Here is a 24,806-nt window from a genome sequence, read left to right on the forward strand (position 1 = left end):
TGCTTCGCTCCAGAGTCCCCATCCTACCTCTGTCCCCAGTTCATCCTCCCATTTTTGTCTGGTCTCGTCCAATGGATTCCGGGCTCTGTCCAGTAGCTCTTCGTATGTTTTCCCACATAGCCCCCACTTCTCGCTGCTTGTGCCTATCAGGTCCTCTACTGTCTCTTTGCGGAGGAAGTGCTTTATTTGGAGGTGTCTCAATTCCTGTCCTCTTGCTAGTTTCCACTTCCTCGTCAGTTCGTTCAGTGTTGCCAGTCTGCGCCCTACGTAGAAGTCCCCGACCGTCAGTGTGCCCCTGTCCCACCTCCATCTTTTGAGGTGGTATCTAGCATGGCTGGGGGGAATCTGTGATTGCCGCAGATGGGGGCCATAAGGGACATTTTGGTTATTGTCATGTAAGAGTACCCTTTAAGAAATGGGTGTTTAAGAAATTTACTTTCAGAAATTGAGCTGCTCATATTACTGGAGTGATGTCAGAGTGTGGGTGGAGCTGAGCTCCACTTCTGCATTTTGAGAAAAACTTGGGTGTGTCTGTGAGCTGCACTGCTGTTGATCTATGACATCCAAAGACTATCTATGGATCATTTGGGTGAACTCAGAATTGTAAAAAAGGTCTCAGTATTGAATATAAATCTAATGTACTCCTGTTTGAAGGTTTGTTAAGTCTTTTGGATGGTGAAAGGACAGCATACAAGTTATTTAGTGTTGTATTCTTTGGGGGGTGTATTTGATTTACTGGTTGCTAAGATATTCACTGTTTGTTTAAAAAGGTTAACTTGAGTTTAAAGAATAAACATTGTTTTGTTTTAAAAACCAGTGGTCCATTTTCTGCTGTACCATACCTGTAGAGTGGGCCGTGTGCTCCCATACCACAATCTATTAAAAGTTGTGAGTCAGGTGAACCCCATGATATACTTTGGAATTCTCTAAACCCTTGCCCATAACAGTTATCCCAAAGTGCTGTCTCAACTGGGTCCACGTTCTCAGCGCGGTCGCTACCACTTGGCCCGTTGTGTACCTTGTTGAGGAGGATGGGAGTGCTGCTGTGACGGGGGCCCGGAGGGTTGTTCCTTTACAGGATGCCTCCTCCATTTGTACCCAATCTGTGTCGGGTTCTTGTCCCCATCCCCTCACTTTTTCTGCCGTTGCTGCCCAGTGGTAGTGTTGTACATTCGGTAAAGCCAAGCCTCTTCTGACTTTCCTTCATTACAGTGTCGGTTTGGGAATTCTCGGGTTCTTGCCCCCCCCCCCCCCCGGCCCCACACAAACGCCATGATTAGCCTGTCTATGTTTTGGAAAAAGGCCTTGGGGATGAAGATCGGGATGGATCTAAACAGGAAGAGGAACCTTGGCAGTACGTTCATCTTGATCGTCTGCACTCTTCCCGCCAGGGAGAGTGGGAGTGAGCCCGACCGTTGAAGGTCTTTTCTTACTTCCTCCACCAGGTTGGTCAGGTTCCATTTGTGGATCTGTGTCCAGTCTCGGGCTATTTGGATCACCAGGTAACAGAATCTGTTCTCGGCCGTTTTGAATGGGGGGCCCCTTCAGCTCTGTCCCTCCCCCTTTTGGGTTCACTGGGAATGTCTCGCTTTTGCCCAGGTTGAGTTTGTAGCCCGAGAAGGTGCCAAACTCTTTCAGTATTTGCAGTATTGCCTCCAATCCCTCCTGTGGCTTCGAGACATAGAGGAGCAGGTCATCTGCATAGAGTGAGACTCTGTGCTCTCTGTCTCCTCTCCGGATTCCCTTCCACCTTTTTGCATCCCGTAGGGCTATCGCCAGGGATTCGATCGCTAGCACGAACAACAGTGGGGATAGGGGGCATCCCTGTCTTGTTCCTCTCTGTAGCTGGAAGTATTCAGAGCTGGTGGTGTGAGTTCGGACACTCGCTTTGGGAGCATTGTACAGGAGCCTCACCCAGGCGGTGAATCCCGCTCCTCGCCCAAACCGTTCCAGTACCTCGAGGAGGTAGCTCCATTCGACTGTCAAAAGCCTTTTCTGCGTCCAGGGAGACGATCACCTCTGGTGTTCTCTCCGGGGGGGGGGGGGGGGGGGGGGTGGTCATTATTACGTTCAGCAGCTGCCTGATGTTCGCTGTGAGCTACCTACCCTTGACAAAGTCCGTTTGGTCCTCTGCGACCACCTCTGGTACGCAACCCTCCAGCCTTTTGGCCAGGACCTTAGCGAGTATTTTTTCATCCACATTCAGAAGTGAAATGGGTCTGTATGATCCACATTCCATCAGGTCTTTATCTTTTTTGGATATTAGCTAGATTGTGGCTTGCGATAACTCTTCCTGTTTAGATCCATCACGATCTTTATCCCCAAGGCCTTTTTCCAAAACATAGACAGGCTGATCATGGTGTTTGTGTGTGTGTGTGTGTGGGGGGGGGGGGGGGGGGGGGGGGGGCAAGAACCCGAGAATTCCCAGTAAGTCTGCGAACATGTCCCTTAGGTGTGGGGCCAGGACTGGTGCGAATGTTTTGTAGATGTCCGTCGGGAACCCGTCGGGTCCCAGTGCCTTCCCTGCCTGCATGGAGCTGATGTTCTCCATGATGTCTTCCAGGTCTACTGGTGCTTCCAGCTCCCCCCGTCTGTCTTCCCCCACCACTGGCAGTTCCAGTCTGTCTAGGAACTGTTTACGAGCCTCAATATAAACCAGACTGTTAACATATTTTGGAAATTACTGAAATTAGCTATTCTCCGGTTCAGCATGTTTACCTTTGGTATTTTCTCGCCTTATTCCAGAATTGCAAGAGACCAGGTTATGCTGTGGTCACTCTTAGCTAGATGATCCCATGCAGTAAGGCACTCGACTTGTCAGATGCAGATCTGCTTCCTTCTTTGCTGGACTGGAGACACACTGGTTGAGAAAGTTCTCCTGTAAATATCTGTAACTTACCTTCTCATTTACCTGTATGTTTTTCCTGGTCTATATTTGCGGAATTAGACTCTTCAAATATTACTGCTCCAATTTTGTCACATGATTTTGAAATTCGCCATCAGCTTTTCCCATCTATTTCCACTTTACTGTTTGGAACATTTGCAGCAACACTGAATTGTGCCTTGTAAATAGTCGACAGGCTTTGGGAAGTCAGGAGGTAAGTGACTTGCCGCACCATTCCCAGCCGAGGAGCTGCGTTTGTTACCACATGGCTAGTCCAGTTCAAATTCTGGTCAGTGGTAACCCTCAGGGTGTTTTTATTGAGGGACTCAGCGATAATTGTTGCCCTGAATACAGCCTTTCAAAGGTAGGTGGAGAGCGTGTCGCATCTTTTCGTCCGACGTCACTTCGTCCAACGACACTTCGTCCACGTCTTTTGGTCCAACGTCTTTTTGTCCGCACGTCTTTTGGTCCTACGTCTTTTTGTCCGATGATTTTTTTCGTCAAAGACTTTTTGTAACTTGTTACGTCTTTTTGTCCGATTATTTTTTTGTCAAAGACTTTTTGTAACAATTGTTGTCCAATTGCAAATAGAAATCAAGGTATAATATCTTCACTAATGCACTATAGCAAGGTATAATATGTAATAAAGGATTTTTATTACCGGTCTCTTTCCTTTAACGAGCCTCGTTAAAGGATAGTTATTATCATTCTCTTTCCTTTAATGAACCTCGTTAAAGGATAGTTATTATCGTTCTCTTTCCTTTAACGAGCCTCATTAAAGGATAGTTATTATCGTTCTCTTTCTTAATTCGCCCATCCCGAAATGGCAAAGTTCATTGTGTCGACCAAGAACAAAAGAAAAGTAGTTGATGAAAGTAATTACATCTACGATTTTCATTCAAGCAGTACAAAACTAGGAAAAGAATACTGGAGATGTGAGAAAAGAAGGCTGTGTTCAGTGCGGATTCACACGGTAACGGAAAACAATGAGCCGAAAATTATTTATTTTTCTAATGAGCACCTTCATCCAGCTGATGTTGATTCGTTAAATGCTAGAAAAGCAGTTGCAGAAATAAAGCATGAAGCAGTGGAAAACATAGCAGCAAGTTCGCGTAGCATACTAGCGGCCAAGTTTACGCAACTATCAGAAAATACCTGTTCTCAACTTCCTAGGTTGCCCGTCGTCTCAAGGACTATTCAAAGGTGCCGACAAAAAAATTATGGATTTCCCGCTAATCCAGCGGCTAGACATGGTTTTGAAATACCTGACGAATATTGTAAACTTGGCAATGGCGAACAGTTTCTGAGATACGATTCGGGCGTCGAGGATCAACAGCGCTTACTAGTATTCGCATCAGAAAGTGCTCTTCAGGATTTAGCATCATATCGTCATTGGGCATGTGATGGAACATTCAAGATTGTGCCACAACAGTGGTTTCAACTGTTCTGCATTCATGTACAAGTTAAAGGTAGCAGTTTTCCACGGGTCTTTGCATTACTGCTGAATAAAGGAAAGCAGACATACAAATTATTTTTTGAGCAATTGAAAATTATGCAACCTAATGCAGATCCGATTGATATCATTGCAGATTTCGAAGTTGCAGTTCACAAGGCATTTAATGCATCATTCCTTAATTCATCTGTCATGGCATGTTTGTTTCATTTGAGCCAATCAGTGTTTTGAAAAATTATAGATTTAGACCTCAAAGAAAAATACAATACAGACTCTGAATTCTGTCTTAAAATGTTTTTCAGCATTAGCTTTCCTCCCCGTTGAAGATGTTGAAGAGGCTTATGAAGATTTAATAGACGATGAAGAAATACCTGCTGAATTCATCGTTTACTTCGACTTGACTTACATAGGCATTGCGAGAGGATGTGGTGCTAGACGAAGGAGACAACCACCTACATTCCCGATAGCTGTATGGAATGTTAATCAGCGTGTTCTTCAAGATCTACCGAGAACAAATAATGCTGCTGAGGGGTTTCATTCTGCGATAAAGCGTTTGGCGGGTGGAGCTCATTTGAATATTTGGAGGTTAATCAAAACTCTGAAGGAAGAGGAAGGGTTCATAATAGGCAAAAAGGCTCAAATTCTTCGGGGAGATCCGTCAAATTCATGTACGCGATATAAAAAAATAACTGAACGTCTCAAAAGATTGGTCACTGAATATGATTCAACAACAAAAATTGATTTTTTGAGGAATGTTGCATATATAATCTGCATCAATTTAAAGTGATATCTTATCTAAGTGATATGATATCTTTCGGGAATTTTAAGTAATTAGTAAACTTTTAGATTTTTTAAATACATTTTTCAACTGTATTTTACTTGCATTTTATCAATAAAATTCTCATAATAAATTATTAGTTCTGTGAATCTATCATTGAAGATATTATCAGTGGTTTTCTACAGAGTTTATTTGTAATTGGACAAAAAGACGTAGGACCAAAAGACGGGGACTCTCTCTCTTCCCTCTCACTCCTCCCACGCGCTCTCTCTTCCCCCTCACTCCTCCCACACTCTCTCTTCCTCCTCATTCCTCCCACACTCTCTCTTCCCTCTCACTCCTCGCACACTCTCTCTTCCCCCTCACTCCTCGCCCACACTCTCTCTCTTCCCCCTCACTCCTCCCACACTCTCTCTCTTCCCCCTCACTCCTCCCACACACTCTCTCTCTCCCCCTCACTCCTCCCACACACTCTCTCTTCCCCCTCACTCCTCACACAGTCTCTCTCTTCCCCCTCACTCCTCCCACACACTCTCTCTTCCCCCCACTCCTCCCACACTCTCTCTTCCCCCTCACTCCTCCCACACTCTCTCTTCCCCCTCACTCCTCCCACACACACTCTGTTCTCTCTCACTCCACACACACTCTCTCTTCCCCCTCACTCCTCCCACACACTCTCTCTTCCCCCTCACTCCTCCCACACACTCTCTCATCCCCCTCACTCCTCCCACACACTCTCTCATCCCCCTCACTCCTCCCACACACTCTCTCTTCCCCCTCACTCCTCCCACACACTCTCTCTCTCCCCCTCACTCCTCCCACACACACTCCCTCTTCCCCTCACTCCTCACACACTCTCTCTCTTCCCCCTCACTCCTCCCACACACTCTCTCTTCCCCTTCACTCCTCCCACAAACTCTCTCTTCCCCCTCACTCCTCCCACACACATTTTCTCTTCCCCCTCAATCCTGGCACACACACTCTCTCTTCCCCCTCACTCCTCACACACACACTCTCTTCCCCCTCACTCCTCCCACACTCTCTCTTCCCCCTCACTCCTCCCACACTCTCTCTTCCCTCTCACTCCTCCCACACTCTCTCTTCCCCCCCACTCCTCGCACACACTCTCTCTTCCCCCTCACTCCCCCCACACACTATCTTCCCCCTCACTCCTCCCACACTCTCTCTTCCCCCTCACTCCTCCCACACTCTCTCTTCCCCCTCACTCCTCACACACTCTCTCTTCCCCCTCACTCCTCCCTCACACACACTCTCTCTTCCCCCTCACTCCTCCCACACACTCGCTCTTCCCCCTCACTCCTCCCACACACACTCTCTTCCCCCTCACTCCTCCCAGACACTCTCTCTTCCCCCTCACTCTCCCCACACACACTCTCTTCCCCCTCACTCCTCCCAGACACTCTCTCTTCACCCTCACTCTTCCCACACACTCTCTCTTCCCCCTCACTCTTCCCACTCACACTCTTCCCCCTCACCCCTGGCACACACGCTCTCTCTTCCCCCTCACTCCTCACACACTCTCTCTTCCCCCTCACTCCTCCCACACACTCCCTCTTCTTCCACACTCCTCGCACTCTCTCTCTTCCCCCTCACTCCTTGCACACACTCTCTTCCTCCTCACTCTTACCAAACACAATCTCCTCCCTCCCACACATTCTCTCCTCCCCCCACCCCTCCCACACATTCTCTCCTCCCCCCACCCTGCCCACACACTCTCTCTTCTCCCCCTCCCCTCCCACACACTCTTTCTCCCACTCCTCATACACACTGTCTTGTTTTCCCCATTCCTGACACACATTTGTCCTCTCCCTCAACACCACTCATGGCAATTATGTGCTGCAGGAGCTCTGAGCAAATCTGTTGGCCATTAGTGATCAACTTTCAATGGTGGGCAGGCTTGCAATGTATGTCTGTATCTGATTGGCTGGGAGCAACGTGAATCAATGAACCTGCAATTTTGCACCCCCGCCCCCACCCCTTCCTTTGGGGGCACCGTGCTTGCACACAACTGTGTTTCATTGGAAAGTGGCCGCATGAGAGATGGTGATGTTCTCTCAGAGCTCTGAAGGCTGTGAGTGGATTTGATGGAGGTGTTTCAAATGAGAAAGGGGTTCAATTAAAGCTAGAGAAAGCATTTTGAATGTTTGAAGTATCAACAACCAAAGGGGACTGGTTTAAGCTGAATGGGAAATACCCTGACATGCGGAAGAAAAATGTTTTTGAATGAATGATAATATTTGGAATTCACTAGTCAGGGGCACAGCTAGGTGTTTCTGTGGCTGCGAAAAGGACTCCAGGATGGTAATTTGGCCCAATGGTGCCAGGGTCCTGGATGTCTCTGAGCGGATACAAAGCAACCTAAAACGGGAGGGAAATCAGACAGAGGTCATTGTCCACATTGGCACAAATGACTTAGGTAGAAAGAGTAGCGAGGTCCTGCAACGGTAATTTAGAGAGTTAGGTAGAAGATTAAAAAGCAGGACCTCTAGGGTACTAATCTCAGGATTACTCCCTGTGCCACGTGTTAGTGAGGCTAACAACAGGGATATAGTGCAATTGAACACGTGGCTAAAGAACTGGTGCTGGAGGGAGGGCTACAGTTTTTGTGATCTCTGGGATGTCTTCCAGGGAAGCTGGAGCTGGCACAAGAAGGACGGGTCACACCTGAACTGGAGGGGCACCAATATCCTGGCTGGGAGGTTTGCTAGTATGGTTCGGGTGAGTTTAAACTAATGTGGCACGGTGGGTGGGAATCAGGCTGTAAGCCAGCAAGTGTAGAGACTGGGGATGAGCATGGTACCAGGACCAGGCTGGCTAAGAGGAAGGGAAAGCTGGGGGAAGTCAAACTAGGTGGGACTGGAGGTGTGGAGTGTATCTGTTCCAATGCACGGAGTATTACAGGTAAGACAAATAAACTTAAAGCCTTGATTCATGCGCAAAACTTGTATGTGGTTGCTGTAACAAAGACTTGGTGAAAAAAGAGACAGGGCTCGCATCTAAATATCCCAGGATATAGGTGTTTTAGGCGAGACACGGAGGAAGGTAAAAGATAGGGGAGTTGCAATACTGGTTAGAGAACATATTACAGTTGTACAGAGGGGGGACACCTTGGAAGAATTAAGTAGCGAGGTACTGTGGGTAGAACTCAGAAACAGGAAGGGGGCAGTCACTATGATGGGGATGTACTTCAGGCCTCCCAACAACCCACGGGAAGTTGAAGAACAGATACGTAAGTAGATTTTGGATAGATGTAGAAATAATAGGGTTGTTGTAGTGGGTGACTTTAATTTTCCTCATATTGATGGGAAATCCCTTAGGGCCAGGGGTCTGAATGATGAGGAATTTGTTAAGCGTGTCCAAGAAGGTTTTTTGGAACAATACGTGGATAGTCCAATGAGAGACTGGACCTAGTACTAGGGAACAAACTCGGTGAGGTCATTAAAGTTGCAGTACGGGAAAATGTGGCAAACAGTGACCACAATTCCGTAGGCTTTCGGATACTCATGGAAAAGGACCAGTGTTGTCCTAGGGTGAAGGTGCTAAATTGAGGGAAGGCTGATTAGGCAGGATTTGGAGGCTGTTGTTTGGGAGAGGCTGTTTGAGGGTAAATCCACATTTGGCATGTGGGAGTCTTTTAAGGAGCAGTTACTGGCATGAGCCAGTAAAAAGAAAGGACAGGGAAGGCAGGATTCAGGGATCATTGATGACCAGGAAAATTTTGAGTCTTGTCAAAAAGAAAAAAGATGCATTTGTGAGGTACAGGCAACTAAAAACAGATGAAGCACTCGAGGAATACAAGGAAAGTAGAAACGAGCTCAAGCAAGGTTAGGAGGGCAAAAAGCGGTCACAAAATGTCTTTGGCAGACAGGAATAAAGACAATCCCAAGGCATTTATACATATATTAGGAACAAGAGGGCAGCTAGAGAAAGAGTTGGTCACTCAAAGACAAAGGAAGGAAATTATGTGTAGAACCAAAGGAAGTAGGTGAGATACTTAATGAGTATTTTGCATCAGTATTCACAAAGGAGAGGGACATGTTGATTGGTGGTGTCTCAGAGGGATGTTTAAACACTTTAGAACAGATCGTTATTACGAGGGAGGAAGTGTTAGGTGTGTTGAAAAGCATTAAGGTAGACAAATCCCCAGGTCCAGATGGCATCTATCCCAGATTCCCAGAGAAAAGAGCAGAGTAAAAATTTTCAACTGGATGTCATTGCGTCACCACCTCTCAGGGGACCCGTTTATTTTAACAACCGTGACTTTACACTCCGAACTCAGAATTTTCGTCCCTTCCTTCTTGTGTCAGTTGTATTCGGAATAATTCTTCTTTTTTGAACCTGACGAGAACTTTTAATTCAAGATCAACCCAACACTCGAAAAGTCACACATGAACATCATTCACACACATGCAGATAAATCTTAACAATAACATGACTACAACATCCACGTATTCATTTGCTCGCAAAGTTCAAACAGTCAATCATTCCTGCTTTTAACTGCCGTCATTAAATTCCCATAAATCAACACATAAACCTTATATTGAATAATTTAACACACAAGTTTCTGGGCAATTTAAAAATCAATTAATTACCTGCTGAAATAGTTAACGCTGTGCGCCAATTTATTTTCCTTTACATCTTTTTAACTCCAACAGTGTATTTGGTGATAATCTCTTCAATTCCTCCCAATCAGACGAGGACAAATTAGGTTGGGATGATGGAAATTGTGGATAATATGTCAGTGGGGAATGGGGGAAGAATTTAAAGGCACATACTGTCCTTGCCGTTCTTGTAATCTAGCTCAGCATGACTTAGCCCAGTGTCCATCCTTGCCACAAAAACAGCATTGAGAAGCATTTAAATTGTATATGGCATTTTGTACTGATTGAACTGCTACTCCTACTCTACTCTTGGGGGTGGTTTAGCACAGTGGGCTAAACAGCTGACTTGTAATGCAGAATAATGCCAGCAGCGCGGGTTCAATTCCCGTACCAGCCTCCCTGAACACACGCCAGAATGTGACGATTAGGGGCTTTTCACAGTAACTTCATTGAAGCCTACTTGTGACAATAAGTGATTATTATTATACTTTTGGTTCCGTCTCTGTTTGAAAAACACGGATTTTAAAATCTAAATCTTGATCAAGTTGAGCACAGCGAGTTACTAATGTCGTGTACATTGTTACCCCTCGATCCAAACCAGGAAGCATTAGTTTTAATGCATTAGACACACTTATTTGTAAACCAGCGAGGAATACAGACTTTAACTGTTCAAGAGTACTGTCATCCCACAACTCCAGTTCTGCAGGCAACTTCATTACTGAGTGTTCTGTCCACATTTTCATAAATCTTTACCCATAATCGAATACATCTTCTGATTTTTTTGCAGACAAGCAGTAATTTTAGTCCAATCAGTTCTTGGCGGATTATATTTTAATAACCATTGTTTAATTACAAGCCAGCTATCCTCTATTTGCTGCTCCCCTCCCCTAATGCTCTTTAGTTTTCTCTAAAAAGTTGGTCACCCTCTTGTTTAGGGGTTATTATGGCCAGAACTTGAACTCCACCTAATGGGTGGAGATTATAAATCTGTCTCAGTCTCTCGAGCCCTTCCCATGTTGCCATTCCTCCTTTCTTTGGATTAGACAATTCTTTGGACCACCGGTCAATTCTATCTGTGTAGGTCAGCAGATTTATGGACTATATGTTGACCATATTGAGCTTGAGTGACCCTCCTGTCCCCTTTCCAGCAATTGCTTCCATTATCCCAATTTTATACCGTTTTGACTTTAAGGGAGCTAGCCGATTACCTTCTATTTTTGTAGTTTTAGATGTTTTGTGCCTCTCAAGCATTTTCCTCCTGAATTCTGCTTCAGAATCATCATCAGACCCCGGTGATTCCAAAGATTCTGAAGTCTCCGGCTCAGTTACCAATTCAGAATCTAAGATTCCCGTCAGAGTTTTTTTACTTTTGAATTGTTTTGATCTAATTATTTTTGTTTTTAAATATGGTGAGACTGCCACCTGACTGCTTGTGCCTATAACTGGTTTTCCTCCTTTTGAGACAGCACGTCTTACATTGGGGGTGGACCCTGCTACCTCACTGGCTGGTAGAGGCCAGTAGTCGGGTCTGCTGTGCAAGGGACGGGTTTTTGTTGTATGGGTGTCGGGGACCTATTGAAAAGATGTTCCCCCCAGGTCATGAGTTCCACTGGTCTATTTTGCACTTCCCAATTTTGACGAAGGCCTGCTATGCTCCTTTTAAGCTTTGCATTTTCCAATGACATACTGGTAATTTTTTTCCAAATCTTTCTCAGATCATCAGTGGACCATTGGCCCTTTGAAGTATTGTGCTTTATAAACCTATGTTCAATTTCTGCACTGATCTGATTAACTGAATTTGCTGGTCCACAAAATTGCTTGCCAAATCAAATATTTCTTCTATGGAAATCTCTGTTCGGTCCTGCGTGCCACCAGAGTTCCCCATTTTCAATCACACAGAGTGCTCCCAGCTTCCAAGTCTATCAATCACCGAGTCCAAACAAGCACTGTATCTCTAAGACTTGAGCCAATTCACTCTGGACACATTTGGTTCATAAAGAAAACTTAAGGAGTCACCCTATTTCTACACGGTCGCGGATTTGCAGATTTCTTACCTCGCCTCCGTTTTTCCGTGTCCGGTACTCCGGAAAGGTATTCGGTATCTTTTCCTTTGTTTTTCTTCATCTGGCTCACCAGTAAGATTCCCCTTATCTCGCACTCATAGATAAGTATCAGTCCAGTTGAATAGATATACGAAGCACTGTTTATTTCTTTAAGAACTCATTTGGTACATTTGCACAAAATTTAATCGAAAAGCTTTTCTGTGTCCTTGACACACTAAAGAATGAAAGCAAAATCTTCAAAATAATAGTAACTCCAGATTTGCAAATTAAAAGTCATTTCAACAAAAGGCCTTTTTAAATGTTATTTTCACAAATGCTTCAAGGACCTCGGACGGCTAAAATTCTTCTCTCTAATCAGTAAAAAAGATCACTTTCTTAAGAGAATCCTTATCTGGGTTTATCCCCTGACTTAGTTTTATTGGCCCTAATTCTCAGCTGAGACCCCCCTTGGTTCGTTCAGGAAAGTGTCAGTTACTTAACAGGCGATTGGTTAATTATACATGAATCAATTACTCCAAATTAATTAACTTTTCCACGACTCTTGTCCCATGTTCAAACTTCCTACATCATGTCTGGCCTCAGTTATGAGATTGTTTCAAACTCGTTGAATGTACCCTCATATCGCTTACTTGCAGTACATTGTTCACAACATCTGAGACTATTCATGGACAGTATTCAAAAGTTCAGCCAATGCTCATATTTCTACAAATTCAATAATTTTCAAGAATTATTTTATTTTCTAGTATATTTTAGCTAATATTTTGAAAACCAACCCTCTATAATTGTTGAATCAAGCAGGCATGCTTACCTTCATTGGGCGGGGTATTGAGTATAAAAGCTCTAAAATTATATTAAAGTTGTATAGAACGTTGGTTAGGCCACATTTGGAATACTGTGTCCCATTCTGGTCACAGTACTACCAGAAGGACGTGGAGGTTTAGGAGAGAGTACAGAAAAGGTTTACTAGGATGTTGCCTGGTTTGGAGGGTATTAGCTATGAGGAGAGATTGAATAAACTGGGATTGTTCTCCCTGGAGAGACGGAGGCTGAGGGGCGACCTGAGAAGTTTATGAAATTATTAGGGGTATAGATAGGATGAATAGTTGGAGGCTTTCTCCCAGGGCGGAATTGAAAATGACAAGGCGGCACAAGTTCAAGGTGAGGGGGGATATGTTCAGTGGTGATGTGCGGGGAGCATTTTTTGCACAGAGGGTGGTGGTGGCCTGGAATGCCTTGCCAGGTGAGGTGGTAGAGGCAGATGTGTTAGTGAACTTTAAGACTTATCTGGGTAGACACATGAACAGACGGGGTATAGAAGGATACAGGCAGTTGGTCTAGTTAGGACACGTGATTGCCGCAAGCTTGGATGGCTTAAGGGCCTGTTCCTGTGCTGTATTGTTCTTTGTTATTTTTTGTCTCCAATTCAATACTCCATAGGGAGCCCTCTTAATCCAAGCAAAAATCCATTAGCCCAAGCTTTTATGATGCTTTAATTACATCTCTGGCTTCCAAAAAGCATAGGTGTCTTTCAAACCAGGATTGTTAAAAACACTACTGCAGCAGTCATAAGCACACAAGTACAGACTTTTAAACATTACTGCACCAAGTACTTATAATACAATTGGCTGGATTCTCCGTCCCACCATGCCAGATTTCTGGGGAGGAATTCTCCGACCCCCTGCAGGGTCGGAGAATCGCTCGGGGCTGGCGTAAATCCCACCCCCGCTGTGGCCGGAATTCCCCGCAACCCGGGAATCAACTGGAATGGGAATCACGCCCCGCCGATCGGCGTGCCCCCCGCGGCGATTCTCCGGCCCGCGATGGGCCAAAGTCCCGCCGTTGACAGGCCTCTCCCGCCAACGTGGATTAAACCACCTCTGGTGGTGGCGGGATGGGCGGCGCGAGTGGGCCCCCGGGGTCCTGGGGGGGGGTGTGGGGCGATTGGACCCTGGGGGGATGCCCCCACGGTGGCCTGGCCCGCAATCAGGGCCAACCAATCAGCGGGCGGGCCTGTGCCGTGTGGACACTCTTTTTCTTCCGCCACCGCCACGGCCTCCACCATGGCACCCCCTACCGCGCATGCGTCGATGGTGACGTCAGCACCGGCGCATGCGCGGACCGGCGAAGGCCTTTCGGCCAGCCCCGACGCCGGGCGGCGTAACGCCAAAGGCCGTTGGCGCTGGTTTTCGCGCCATCGGCGGAGTGGAAACCACTCCGGCGCGGGCCTAGCCCCTAAAGTTGCGGAGAATGCTGCACCTTTGGGGAGGCCCAATGCTGGAGTGGTTGGCGCCACTCCGCTATGCCGGGATCCCCCACCCCGTCGGGTAGGGGAGAATCCCAGCCCTGGTTCAGCATGCAGGCGGGATGTTCCATTTCGCCGGCTGGTCAATGGGGTTTCACATTGTGGGGCAGCCCCATGCCATCGGGAATTCCCCCGGGCTGCCAGCAAAATGGAGCATCCCGACAGCGGAGAATCCAGCACATTATATCTGTGATTCCTACATTTATCAGAGGCTAAATGCCCGCTTTCTGCACAATATAATTGCATGATTCTACGAAACCTGTCCTGAAATATTCTCAGTCTCACAACAAGGTGAATCACAGGGCTCTTACACCATCTTCGGAAATCCTATGCCTTGTACGAAGACTTGAAAATTCCAGACGGGATTTATATTCCACAACCAGTTGACAAAGTGGCTGAAAATCAGCAAGAAGCAAAGTCTCTTTTCCATGATCACGAGAAATCCAAACCCAAAGGAGGAATGTGTTATCGTCATTATCTTGAAACTGGTTGAACCACAAGCTCTGAACAAATTGACGTAATTCTACCCACAACCAATTGTTTCTCTGTTGTTTTGAATGTGAGCGATGTTTTGTGAGCAATAGTCAGTCTGGTTGATTTTATCCTAAATGCCCTTCTCACACCAGCTCAAGATAGGACCAGCAAGAGTGAGATAGAATCATAGAATCCCGACAGTGCAGAAGGAGGTTATCCAGATCATTGAGACTGCACCAACTCTTTGAATGAGCACTCTGCTCATATCACCCTGCCCTATCCCCATACCTGAACTTGCACAACTCTGGACTCCAAGGAGCAATTTATCATGGCCAATCCATTTAACCCACACATTTTTGGACTGATATGCCATAGACATGAGCCAGCTCTGGCACTGGGCGTGTGATGTATGTAATATAACAACTCAATTGTTTGATTATCTTGGCAACAAGACAAGGAAGTTAGAGAATTTTAAACTGCACACATATCCTCACAAATATGTCTTGCAACTAATAAGACATCCCAGAATACTGAGGAGAAGAGGTTTGTGTTACTGGCCTGCACAAGGAACATCAAGGATCAAAAGAAGATGAAGTTGTTCTCTGGCATTTTCATCATTTGTGCTCTGGTTACTGAAGGTGAAAGTTTTCATTTGCCTCTGTCTATGCGAGTGTCTCTGTGTCCATGTGTATCTCTGGGTCTGTTTGTGTTGTCTGTCACTCTGTGTATATGTGACTCCGTGTGCCTTCTGTGTGTGATTCCGTGTTGCTCTCTGTCTCTGTATGCAATTGTGTGTCTCTGGGATTAACTCTGTGTGGTACTCTGTCTTTGTATGTGCGTCTCCCAGTGTATGCGACTCCATGTATCGCTCTCAGTAACTGTGTGTGTGTGTGTGTGTGTGTCTCTGTGTGTGCATCAGTATGTCCAGTATTTGTGTGTTCCTGTGCGTCTGAAAATTAGTCAGAGTGTTTGTGAGACAGTGCAAACACAATCTACAAGATAGACAATGAGATTAGCAATGTGAAATGGTATATGCCAAACATCTAGGGATTAAAGCAGTTGAGGATGAGCTCAAAAAGGCAAGAGGGAGAATGATATTGCCACTATTAGTGAGACATGGCAGAAAGTTGGGCAGCAACGGCAGCTCAGCATTGCTGATTGTAGGGTTTACAGATGAGATGGAAAGGGGAATCAAAAAGGAATGTGGAATCTTAATATTGATGAAAAGTACAGTGATAGCTGTGAAGAGAGATTTTCGCGTACATGTAACATAGTCATGAATATTTTGGTCTGTCTTCACAAAAATGAGAGGTGATATTGGTGTTGCATACGGAGAAGAAGAGGATTGAATATTAGATGAATTAATATGAGGAGAGGAATTCAGGAGTTCAATATTTTCTGAGGTGAATGAATCTCCAGGCCAGAGTTTATAGTGGGGCTGGACAGACAGATAAGGCTGTCAGGAAGGTACTGAGTATTGGGTCCTAGTTCACATCTCTCTGATTACTAAATGTATCAATTGCAAAGAACACCCTGCTCCCTATTCTTCATGTTCCTTCCTTTCTCTTGGTTGCTGCCCAGACATGGTTTACAAAATACATGGCAGTTTGATTTTATTGTGCAAAATGACTACATTTATTTTAAAACAGGCTACTATTTGTGATACAGGGTACGACGCCAAAGTAGCAGGCAAAGGGAGAATAGTAGTGGACTTCAGGATGACTTAGGACTCAGTCAGTTTGGTGACATGGATATACATATAGAAGCATAACTTCAATGCTGAGAAGCAATGCATTCAGAGTGAAGGAAAACTGAGGCTGAGGCAGGGCATTCTATTAAGTAAAATGGCCTAATGTTAAGATGGAGGCAAGAGAGAGAGTATTAGCCACCAGGTGTTGTACAGGAGCTGACATTGACTCTCTCTCTTTATATATATGTATAAATATATTAATGTACTCTCTCAATCTCTATCCTTATTTCTGTCTAATATTGAACTGTATCTTAAACTAGCTCAGTCTCATTGTTTAAAAAAATTCACATTTCTGTGGCAGTCATTTTTTAATGTAAAGATTCAACTTGAAGCTCAGTGTTCACCAAGGTGATGTTCCACCTGGAGTCAAGTGTGATCAATTGGGAAAAGGGTCAGAAGCAGTTCCAATTGGACATTCCTGCATTGCGGAAATCTGTGTGGATCTTTTTCAGAGATGGGTGAATGAAGGCTCAGTGTTTTGCTAATTGAACAAGACAAGGATAGATTGCAGACTCATGGCATTGTGGATGCAATGTAAAGAAAATGAAATATTTAACGAATGTCTGACAAATTTCTAATTCTTCAGACAGGTGAAGGAACAAGGGAAGGGGAAAATATACAAAGCCTGAGGTATTTACAAGCCTCAGTCAAATGTCAAAATACAACTGTTTGATATGGATGTGGAGAGTTTGGGTCTGAGTTAACAGACTGAGTCACATTTAACAACCCTTTCCTCAACCTGAAAACAGTTAATCAATTAACTAACTACCAGGGGCAGCACAGTGGCACATTGGTTAGCACTGCTGTATCACGGTGCCGTGGACCCGGGTTCAATCCCGGCCTTCAATCACTGTCTGTGTGGAGTTTGTACATTTTCCCCATGTCTGTGTGGGTCTCACCCCCATAACCCAAAAATGTGCAGGGTCGGTGGATTGGCTACGCTAAATTGCCCCTTAATTGGAAAAAAATAATTGGGTGCTCTAAGTTTATTTTTTAAAAAGCTAACTAACTGCCTCCCCCTTGAGGTTAATTCCTCAACGTGAGATATGAACGGAAGCCATATTTTAGGAAACCCTTCCTCAAGGGCAGCACGGTAGCATTGCGGATAGCACAATCGCTTCACAGCTCCAGGGTCCCAGGATCGATTCCGGCTTGGGTCACTGTCTGTGCGGAGTCTGCACATCCTCCGCGTGGGTTTGCTCCGGTTTACTCCGGATGCAGGTTAGATGGATTGGCCATGATAAATTGTGCTTAAGGGCAGCACGGTAGCATGGTGATTAGCATAAATGCTTCACAGCTCCAGGGTCCCAGGTTCGGTTCCCGGCTGGGTCACTGTCTGTGCGGAGTCTGCACGTCCTCCCCGTGTGTGCGTGGGTTTTCTCCGAGTGCTCCGGTTTCCTCCCACAGTCCAAAGATGTGCGGGTTAGGTGGATTGGCCATGCTAAATTGCCCATAGTGTCCTAAAAAAAAAGTAAGGTTAAGGGGGGGGGGGGGGGGGGATTGTTGGGTTATGGGTATAGGGTGGATACGTTGGTTTGAGTAGGGTGATCATTGCTCGGCACAACATCGAGGGCTGAAGGGCATGTTCTGTGCTGTACTGTTCTATGTCTAAATTGCGAGGCATCTGGATAGAAATTGTCCCATTGGGCAGACGCAGCATGGGTTCGTAAAAGGCAGGTCATGCCTAACTAATTTAGTGGAATTTTTTGAGGACATTACCAGTGCAGTAGATAACGGGGAGCCGATGGATGTGGTATATCTGGATTTCCAGAAAGCCTTTGACAAGGTGCCACACAAAAGGTTGCTGCATAAGATAAAGATGCATGGCATTAAGGGTAAAGTAGTAGCATGGATAGAGGATTGGTTAATTAATAGAAAGCAAAGAGTTGGGATAAATGGGTGTTTCTCTGGTTGGCAATCAGTAGCTAGTGGTGTCCCTCAGGGATCCGTGTTGGGCCCACAATTGTTCACAATTTACATTGATGATTTGGAGTTGGTGACGAAGGGCATTGTGTCCAAGTTTGCAGATGACACTAAGATGAGTGGTAAAGCGAAAAGTGCAGAGGATACTGGAAGTCTGCAGAGGGATTTGGATAGGTTAAGTGAATGGGCTCGGGTCTGGCAGATGGAATACAATGTTGACAAATGTGAGGTTATCCATTTTGGTAGGAATAACAGCAAACGGGATTATTATTTAAACGATAAAATATTAAAGCATGCCGCTGTTCAGAGAGACTTGGGTGTGCCAGTGCATGAGTCACAGAAGGTTGGTTTACAAGTGCAACAGGTGATTAAGAAGGCAAATGGAATTTTGTCCTTCATTGCTAGAGGGATGGAGTTTAAGACTAGGGAGGTTATGTTGCAATTGTATAAGGTGTTAGTGCGGCCACACCTGGAGTATTGTGTTCAGTTTTGGTCTCCTTACTTGAGAAAGGACGTACTGGCGCTGGAGGGTGTGCAGAGGAGATTCACTAGGTTAATCCCAGAGCTGAAGGGGTTGGATTATGAGGAGAGGTTGAGTAGACTGGGACTGTACTCGTTGGAATTTAGAAGGATGAGGGGGGGTCTTATAGAAACATTTAAAATTATGAAGGGAATAGATAGGATCGATGCGGGCAGGTTGTTTCCACTGGCGGGTGACAGCAGAACTAGGGGGCATAGCCTCAAAATAAGGGGAAGTCGATTTAGGACTGAGTTTAGGAGGAACTTCGTCACCCAGAGGGTTGTGAATCTATGGAATTCCTTGCCCAGTGAAGCAGTTGAGGCTCCTTCATTACATGTTTTTAAGGTAAAGATAGATAGTTTTTTGAAGAATAAAGGGATTAAGGGTTATGGTGTTCGGGCCGGAAAGTGGAGCTGAGTCCACAAAAGATCAGCCATGATCTAATTGAATGGCGGAGCAGGCTCGAGGGGCCAGATGGCCTACTCCTGCTCCTAGTTCTTATGTTCTTATGTTCTTATGTCTATGTCTAATCCCTCTGAAGCTAAATGTAACCTTCTCTAGGCTTAGAAACTCCATTAAATCCCAGCCATATTGAGGCACAGGGTAGAGAAACTGACCTTCAACCCAATAGGATCCACCTCCTCATCACCAGCGAGGAAAATCTGCTCCAACTCTTGTCTGGAATTCCGGCAAGTCCTACACCCCGAATATAGCTCCCAGGGGACGTAATTCTAGGTCCAACCATAACATTGTTGACATGGTGCTAAAGAAGGTGTTCCAGAACTTCCTCAATTTTAGGAACATCCAAAACATGTGGAAGCTTTGGAAAAGGTGCAAAGGAGATTTACCAGGATATTGCCTGGAATGGGCAGTAGGTCTTACGAGGAAAGGTTGAGGGTGCTAGGCTTTTTCTCATTAGAACGGAGAAGGATGAGGGGAGACTTGGTAGAGGTTTATAAGATGATCAGGGGAATAGATAGAGTAGACAGTCAGAGACTTTTTACCCGGGTAGAACAAACCATTACAAGGGGACATAAATTTAAGGTGAATGGTGGAAGATATAGGGGGGATGTCAGAGGTAGGTTCTTTACCCAGAGAGTAGTGGGGGCATGGAATGCACTGTCTGTGGAAGTCGCTGAGTTGGAAACATAAGGGACCTTCAAGCAGCTATTGGATAGGTACATGGATTACGGTAGAATGATGGGGTGTAGATTAATTTGTTCTTAATCTCGGACAAAAGTTCGGCACAACATCGTGGGCCAAAGGGCCTGTTCTGTGCTGTATTCTCTATGTGCACATGATTACCCCCCCCCCCCCCCCCCCCCCCACAGGTGTCACAAATGTCCTCAACTCCTTCAAACAGGCAGCTCATTCTCAGCCTTGTCAAATGTGTTCTGTGAACTACCTTCAATTGTATTAGTGCCAATCTCGTGCACAAGGTCGATGCATTTATCCTCCTTAAAATTCCGCACCAAAATCCTTCCTCCAATGTCTCCCCCAATTCCTTCTGCCATTTGGCCTTAGCCCTATCCAGAGATTGTGATCCTGCTTCCACAATGTTCTACAAATAGCTGAGGTAACTCCGCCTTCTATCCCCAACACCGTCAACACCTGTTCCAGCAAAGAAGAAGGGGATAACATTGGGAATGGAGGGAAGGTCTACTTTACGAAAACCTGTATCTGTGTATCTTTAAAGATCTCCCTCCTTGGGAGCTCATATTTCTCCCTCAATTCTTCAAATGTTGCAAAACAACCTTCCAGAAACAAGTCTTTCAATGTGATCACATCATTTTTCTCCCATTCTTGAAACCCAGCGTCTATTCTTGCAAGTTTAAACAGATGATTTTCTCGCATTGGCATCAATATCGACCCTGCCTCTAACTTAAAATGTTTGTGAAACTGCTTTCACATCTCAGTGTTGACACCACAACCAGACTCTTCAAGTATTTCCGCGGCACCAACAGGACCAACGGGAGTGGCGCTATACCCAGCGGCCATTGCCCCGAACATTTAGTTGCCCTTTCCTCCATTTGCATCCGTACCCCACACTGTATCTGGTTCCCTACACCAGCGCCAGGCATGATTTCCAAATGTCGGAACCAGGGAAAATGGAAGTGCCTTGGGAAGACAGGGAACGTATTGGACAAGCCATGGTAGGACTCTGGGGGAGTGGTGGTTCAAGGTGAGAATGCAGTCATAGAATCATAGAATCAGAGAATTTACAGTACAGAAGGAGGCCACTCAGCCCTCAAGTTGCACTGGCCTTTGGAAAGAGTACCCCATTTGAGACCATACCTCTACCCTATCCCTGTAACCCGACCTAACCTTTTTGGGCAATTGAGTATGGCCAATCCAGATCTTGTATATCTTTTGACTGTGGGAGGAAACCGGAGCACCCAGAGGAAACCCACGCAGACAAGGAGAGAACATTCAGACTCCGCACAGTCAGTGACCCAAGCCAGGAATCAAACCTGGGACCCTGGAGCTGTGAAGCAATTGTGCTAACCATTGTACTACTCCTGGAGTATGTCCAGATCTTGTCGGCAACATACATAGATACATAGACGATAGGCGCAGGAGGAGGTCTTTTGCCCTTCGAGCCTGGTCAGTCATTTATCACGATCATGGCTGATCATCCAACTCAATAGTCTAATCCTGCTTTCTCCCCATAGCCTTTGATCCCAGTCACTCTAAGTGCTATATCTAGCTGCCTCTTGAATATATTCAAATCTTTAGCATCAACTACTTCCTGTGCCAATGAATTCCACAGGCTCACCACTCTTTGGGTGAAGAAATGTCTCCTCATCTCTGTCCGAAATGGTTTGCCCTGAATTCTCAGACTGTGACCCTTGGTTCTGGACACACCCACCATTGGGAACATCTTCCCTGCATCTATCCTGTCTAGTGCTGTTAGAATTTTATAAGTCTCGATGAGACCCCCCTTCATACTTCTGAACTCCAGCGAGAACAATCCTAACATAATCAATCTCCCGTCATATGACAGTCCCGCCATCCCTGGGATCTGTCTGGTAAACCTTCGCTGCACTCCCTCGAGAGCAAGAACACCCTTCCTCATAAAAGGAAACCAAAGCGGCACATAATGTTCCAGGTATGGCCTCACCAAGGGCCTGTATAATTGCGGCAATACATCCCTGCTTCTGTACTCAAAACCTCTTGCAATGAAGGCCAACATACCATTAGCCTTCTTTACTGCCTGCTGTACCTGCATGCTTACCTTCAGCGACTGGTGCACAAATACATCCAGGTCCCTCTGCACACTCCTCTCTCCCAATTTACAACCATTCAGGTAATAATCTGCCTTCCTGTTTTTGCTTCGAAAATGAATAACCTCACACTTATCCAAATTATACTGTATCTGCCATTGATTTGCCCACTCACCCAACCTGTCCAGATCATGCGGTACGATCTCTGAATCCTCATCACAGTTCACCTTCCCACCCAACTAGGTATAATTTGCAAACTTTGCGATGCTACATTTTGTTCCCTCATCCAAATCATTAATATTTATTGTGAATAGCTGGGGTCCCAGCACCGATCCCTGTGGCACCTCACTAGTTACTACCTGCTAATTTGAAAAGGACCTATTAATTCCTACACTTTGTTTCCTCTCTGACAACCAGTTTTCTATGCACCTCAATACAATTCCCCCAATCCCATGCACTTTAATTTTGCAAAATAATCTCTTATGCAGGACTTTGTCAAACGCCTTCTGAAAGTCCAAGTATACCACGTCGATTGGCTCCCCCTGTACTGGTTACATCTTCAAAAAATTCCAGCAGATTTGTCAAGCACGATTTCCCCTTCATAAATCCATGCTTACTCTGACTGATCCTGCCACTGCTTTCTGAATGCCTTCAATCCCATCAATTTTGCCAGCACCATTTCTCTATTAATATTGATCTCCCTCAGTTCTTCCCTCTCACTAAACCTTTCATTCTTCAACAATTCTGGTGTCTTATTTGTGTCCTCTTTTGTGAAGACAGAACCAAATATATATTAATTTGCTCAGCCAGTTCTTTATCCCTTATTATGCATTCCCCTGTTTCTGTCTGTAGAAACAATTAGTGCCAGCCTTTATGTTCCCTGCAAGCTTACTTTCATCCTGTATTTTCCCCTTCTTAATCAATCCCTCGGCCCTTCTTTGCTGAATTCTAAACTGCTCCCAATCATCAGACCTATTATTTTTCTTGGCCAATCTATATGCTACTTCCTTGGATCGGATACTATTTCTAATTTCCTTTGTAAGCCATGGATTGGCTCTCTCACCCATTTTGCTTTTGAGCAAGACAGGAATGAACAGTTGCTACAGTTCCCCCATGCGTTCCCTGAATATTTGCCATTGCCTATCCACTGTCATCCCATTAAGTAACTCTCCCCAATCTATCAAGGCCAACTCATGCCTCATATCTAGTTCCCTTAATTAAAATTCAGCACTAGTCTCCAAATCAACTACACTCTCTACCTCGATAAAAAAATTCATCATGTTATGGCCACTCATCCCAAAGGGTCTCTCACAGTAGGATTGGCAATGATTCCCTTCTCATTACACAGTGCTCAGGCCTGCTCTCCAGTTGGTTCCTCCACATATTGGTCAAGAAAACCATCCTTTATATACTCCAGGAATTCTACCTCTACGGCATTGTGGCTAATTTGATTTGCCCAATCTATGTGAAGATTAAAATCACCCATGAACATCGATATTCCCTTATTACATGCATCTCTAATTTTGTGTTTAATGCCATTCACAACATTACCACTGCAGTTTGGGGACCAATATATGACACCTCCCAATGTTTTTTGCCCCTTGGTATTTCCAACTCTACCCACATAGACTCCACATTGTCAGAGCTAAATCCTTTCTTACTCGTATGTTAATTTCCTCTTTAACCAGCAGTGCCACACCACCACCTTTTATGCCTGTCCTTCCTAAATACTGAAAACCCTGTGACATTCAGTTTCCATCTCTGGCCACCTGCAGCCATGTCTCTGCAATCCCAATTATATCGTACTCATTCATATCTGTCTACGCGCTTAGTTCATCCACTTTATTGCAAATGCATTAAGGCACAGGGCCTTTATATTTGTCTTTTTCACATTGTTTGTGGGGCAGCACGGTAGCATGGTGGTTAGCATCAATGCTTCACAGCTCCAGGGTCCCAGGTTCGATTCCCGGCTGGGTCACTGTCTGTGTGGAGTCTGCACGTCCTCCCCGTGTGTGTGTGGGTTTCCTCCGGGTGCTCTGGTTTCCTCCCACAGTCCAAAGATGTGCGGGTTAGGTGGATTGGCCAGGCTAAATTGCCCTTAGTGTCCTAAAAAATAAGGTTAATGGGGGTTGTTGGGTTACTGTTATAGGGTGGATACGTGGGCTTGAGTAGGATGATCATTGCTCGGCACAACATCGAGGGCCGAAGGGCCTGTTCTGTGCTGTACTGTTCTAATTCTAATTCTTGTCTTGCTCCCAATATTCTTCTCTTTTGCCCTGTTTGGATTTTGCCCTTGGCTTCTCCACCTATCACTTTGATTCACTTTTCCACCTTTTGTTTTCATCCTTGCTCTGTCTTTCTCTGACTCCTTGCAAAGGTTACCATCCCCCTGGAAACCTTAAAGATGCCTAATTATTGATGACAAAAGTTACAAAACAGTCTCCTGTTTCCTGAATATATTTCTGACTCATTTTATTAAAAAAACAGTATCAAGGTTCTGCTTGTCACAGATCTCAGAATCCTCAATACTTCCCTGTGCAATGCCTGATGGTTAAACCAATCACCCGTTAAATGCCTTGTTTATTTTTATTTGCACGCTGAGTTTTAACTATAGCTGTTTTCAGCTGGAAGCTAGATTTTAAACTGGCAGATAAACTAGCAAATGTTTGCTGGAGCATACGGCCTTTCAATGAGAAGTTTTATTGAGTGTGCCACTCCTCAAAGGACCTTGCCTGCCACCTTCCTCAATGCTGATTGGTGGTTGACTGATGGACATTGGCTGATTATCTCTGCCAGTGCGGCTAGTGGATGGC

At 45.3% G+C, this 24,806-nt stretch overlaps 2 protein-coding genes across 5 annotated transcripts in view; both read left to right on the plus strand.

Annotated features, from left to right (window-relative positions):
- LOC119974535 (urokinase plasminogen activator surface receptor-like) overlaps positions 1-5,248 on the plus strand; it is a 111,604-nt gene extending 106,356 nt beyond the window's left edge. The window contains exon 10 of one of the 2 annotated variants that reach the window (XM_038813509.1): positions 4,640-5,248. In XM_038813509.1, coding sequence (XP_038669437.1) covers positions 4,640-5,124 — 485 coding nt within the window. In that variant the 3' untranslated portion in view covers positions 5,125-5,248. The remainder of the gene's footprint in view (positions 1-4,639) is intronic. The other variant, XM_038813508.1, reaches the window with a different exon arrangement.
- Positions 5,249-15,001: 9,753 nt separating this feature from the next.
- LOC119975206 (flocculation protein FLO11-like) overlaps positions 15,002-24,806 on the plus strand; it is an 88,980-nt gene continuing 79,175 nt past the window's right edge. For 2 of the 3 annotated variants that reach the window (XM_038814819.1, XM_038814820.1), the window contains exon 1: positions 15,003-15,214. In XM_038814819.1, the coding sequence (XP_038670747.1) occupies positions 15,166-15,214 (49 nt within the window). In that variant the 5' untranslated portion in view covers positions 15,003-15,165. Of the gene's footprint in view, positions 15,215-24,806 lie in introns of all 3 variants that reach the window. The other variant, XM_038814821.1, reaches the window with a different exon arrangement.

This window comes from Scyliorhinus canicula, chromosome 12, assembly GCF_902713615.1.
Source record: "Scyliorhinus canicula chromosome 12, sScyCan1.1, whole genome shotgun sequence".
Lineage (NCBI taxonomy): Eukaryota > Metazoa > Chordata > Chondrichthyes > Carcharhiniformes > Scyliorhinidae > Scyliorhinus > Scyliorhinus canicula.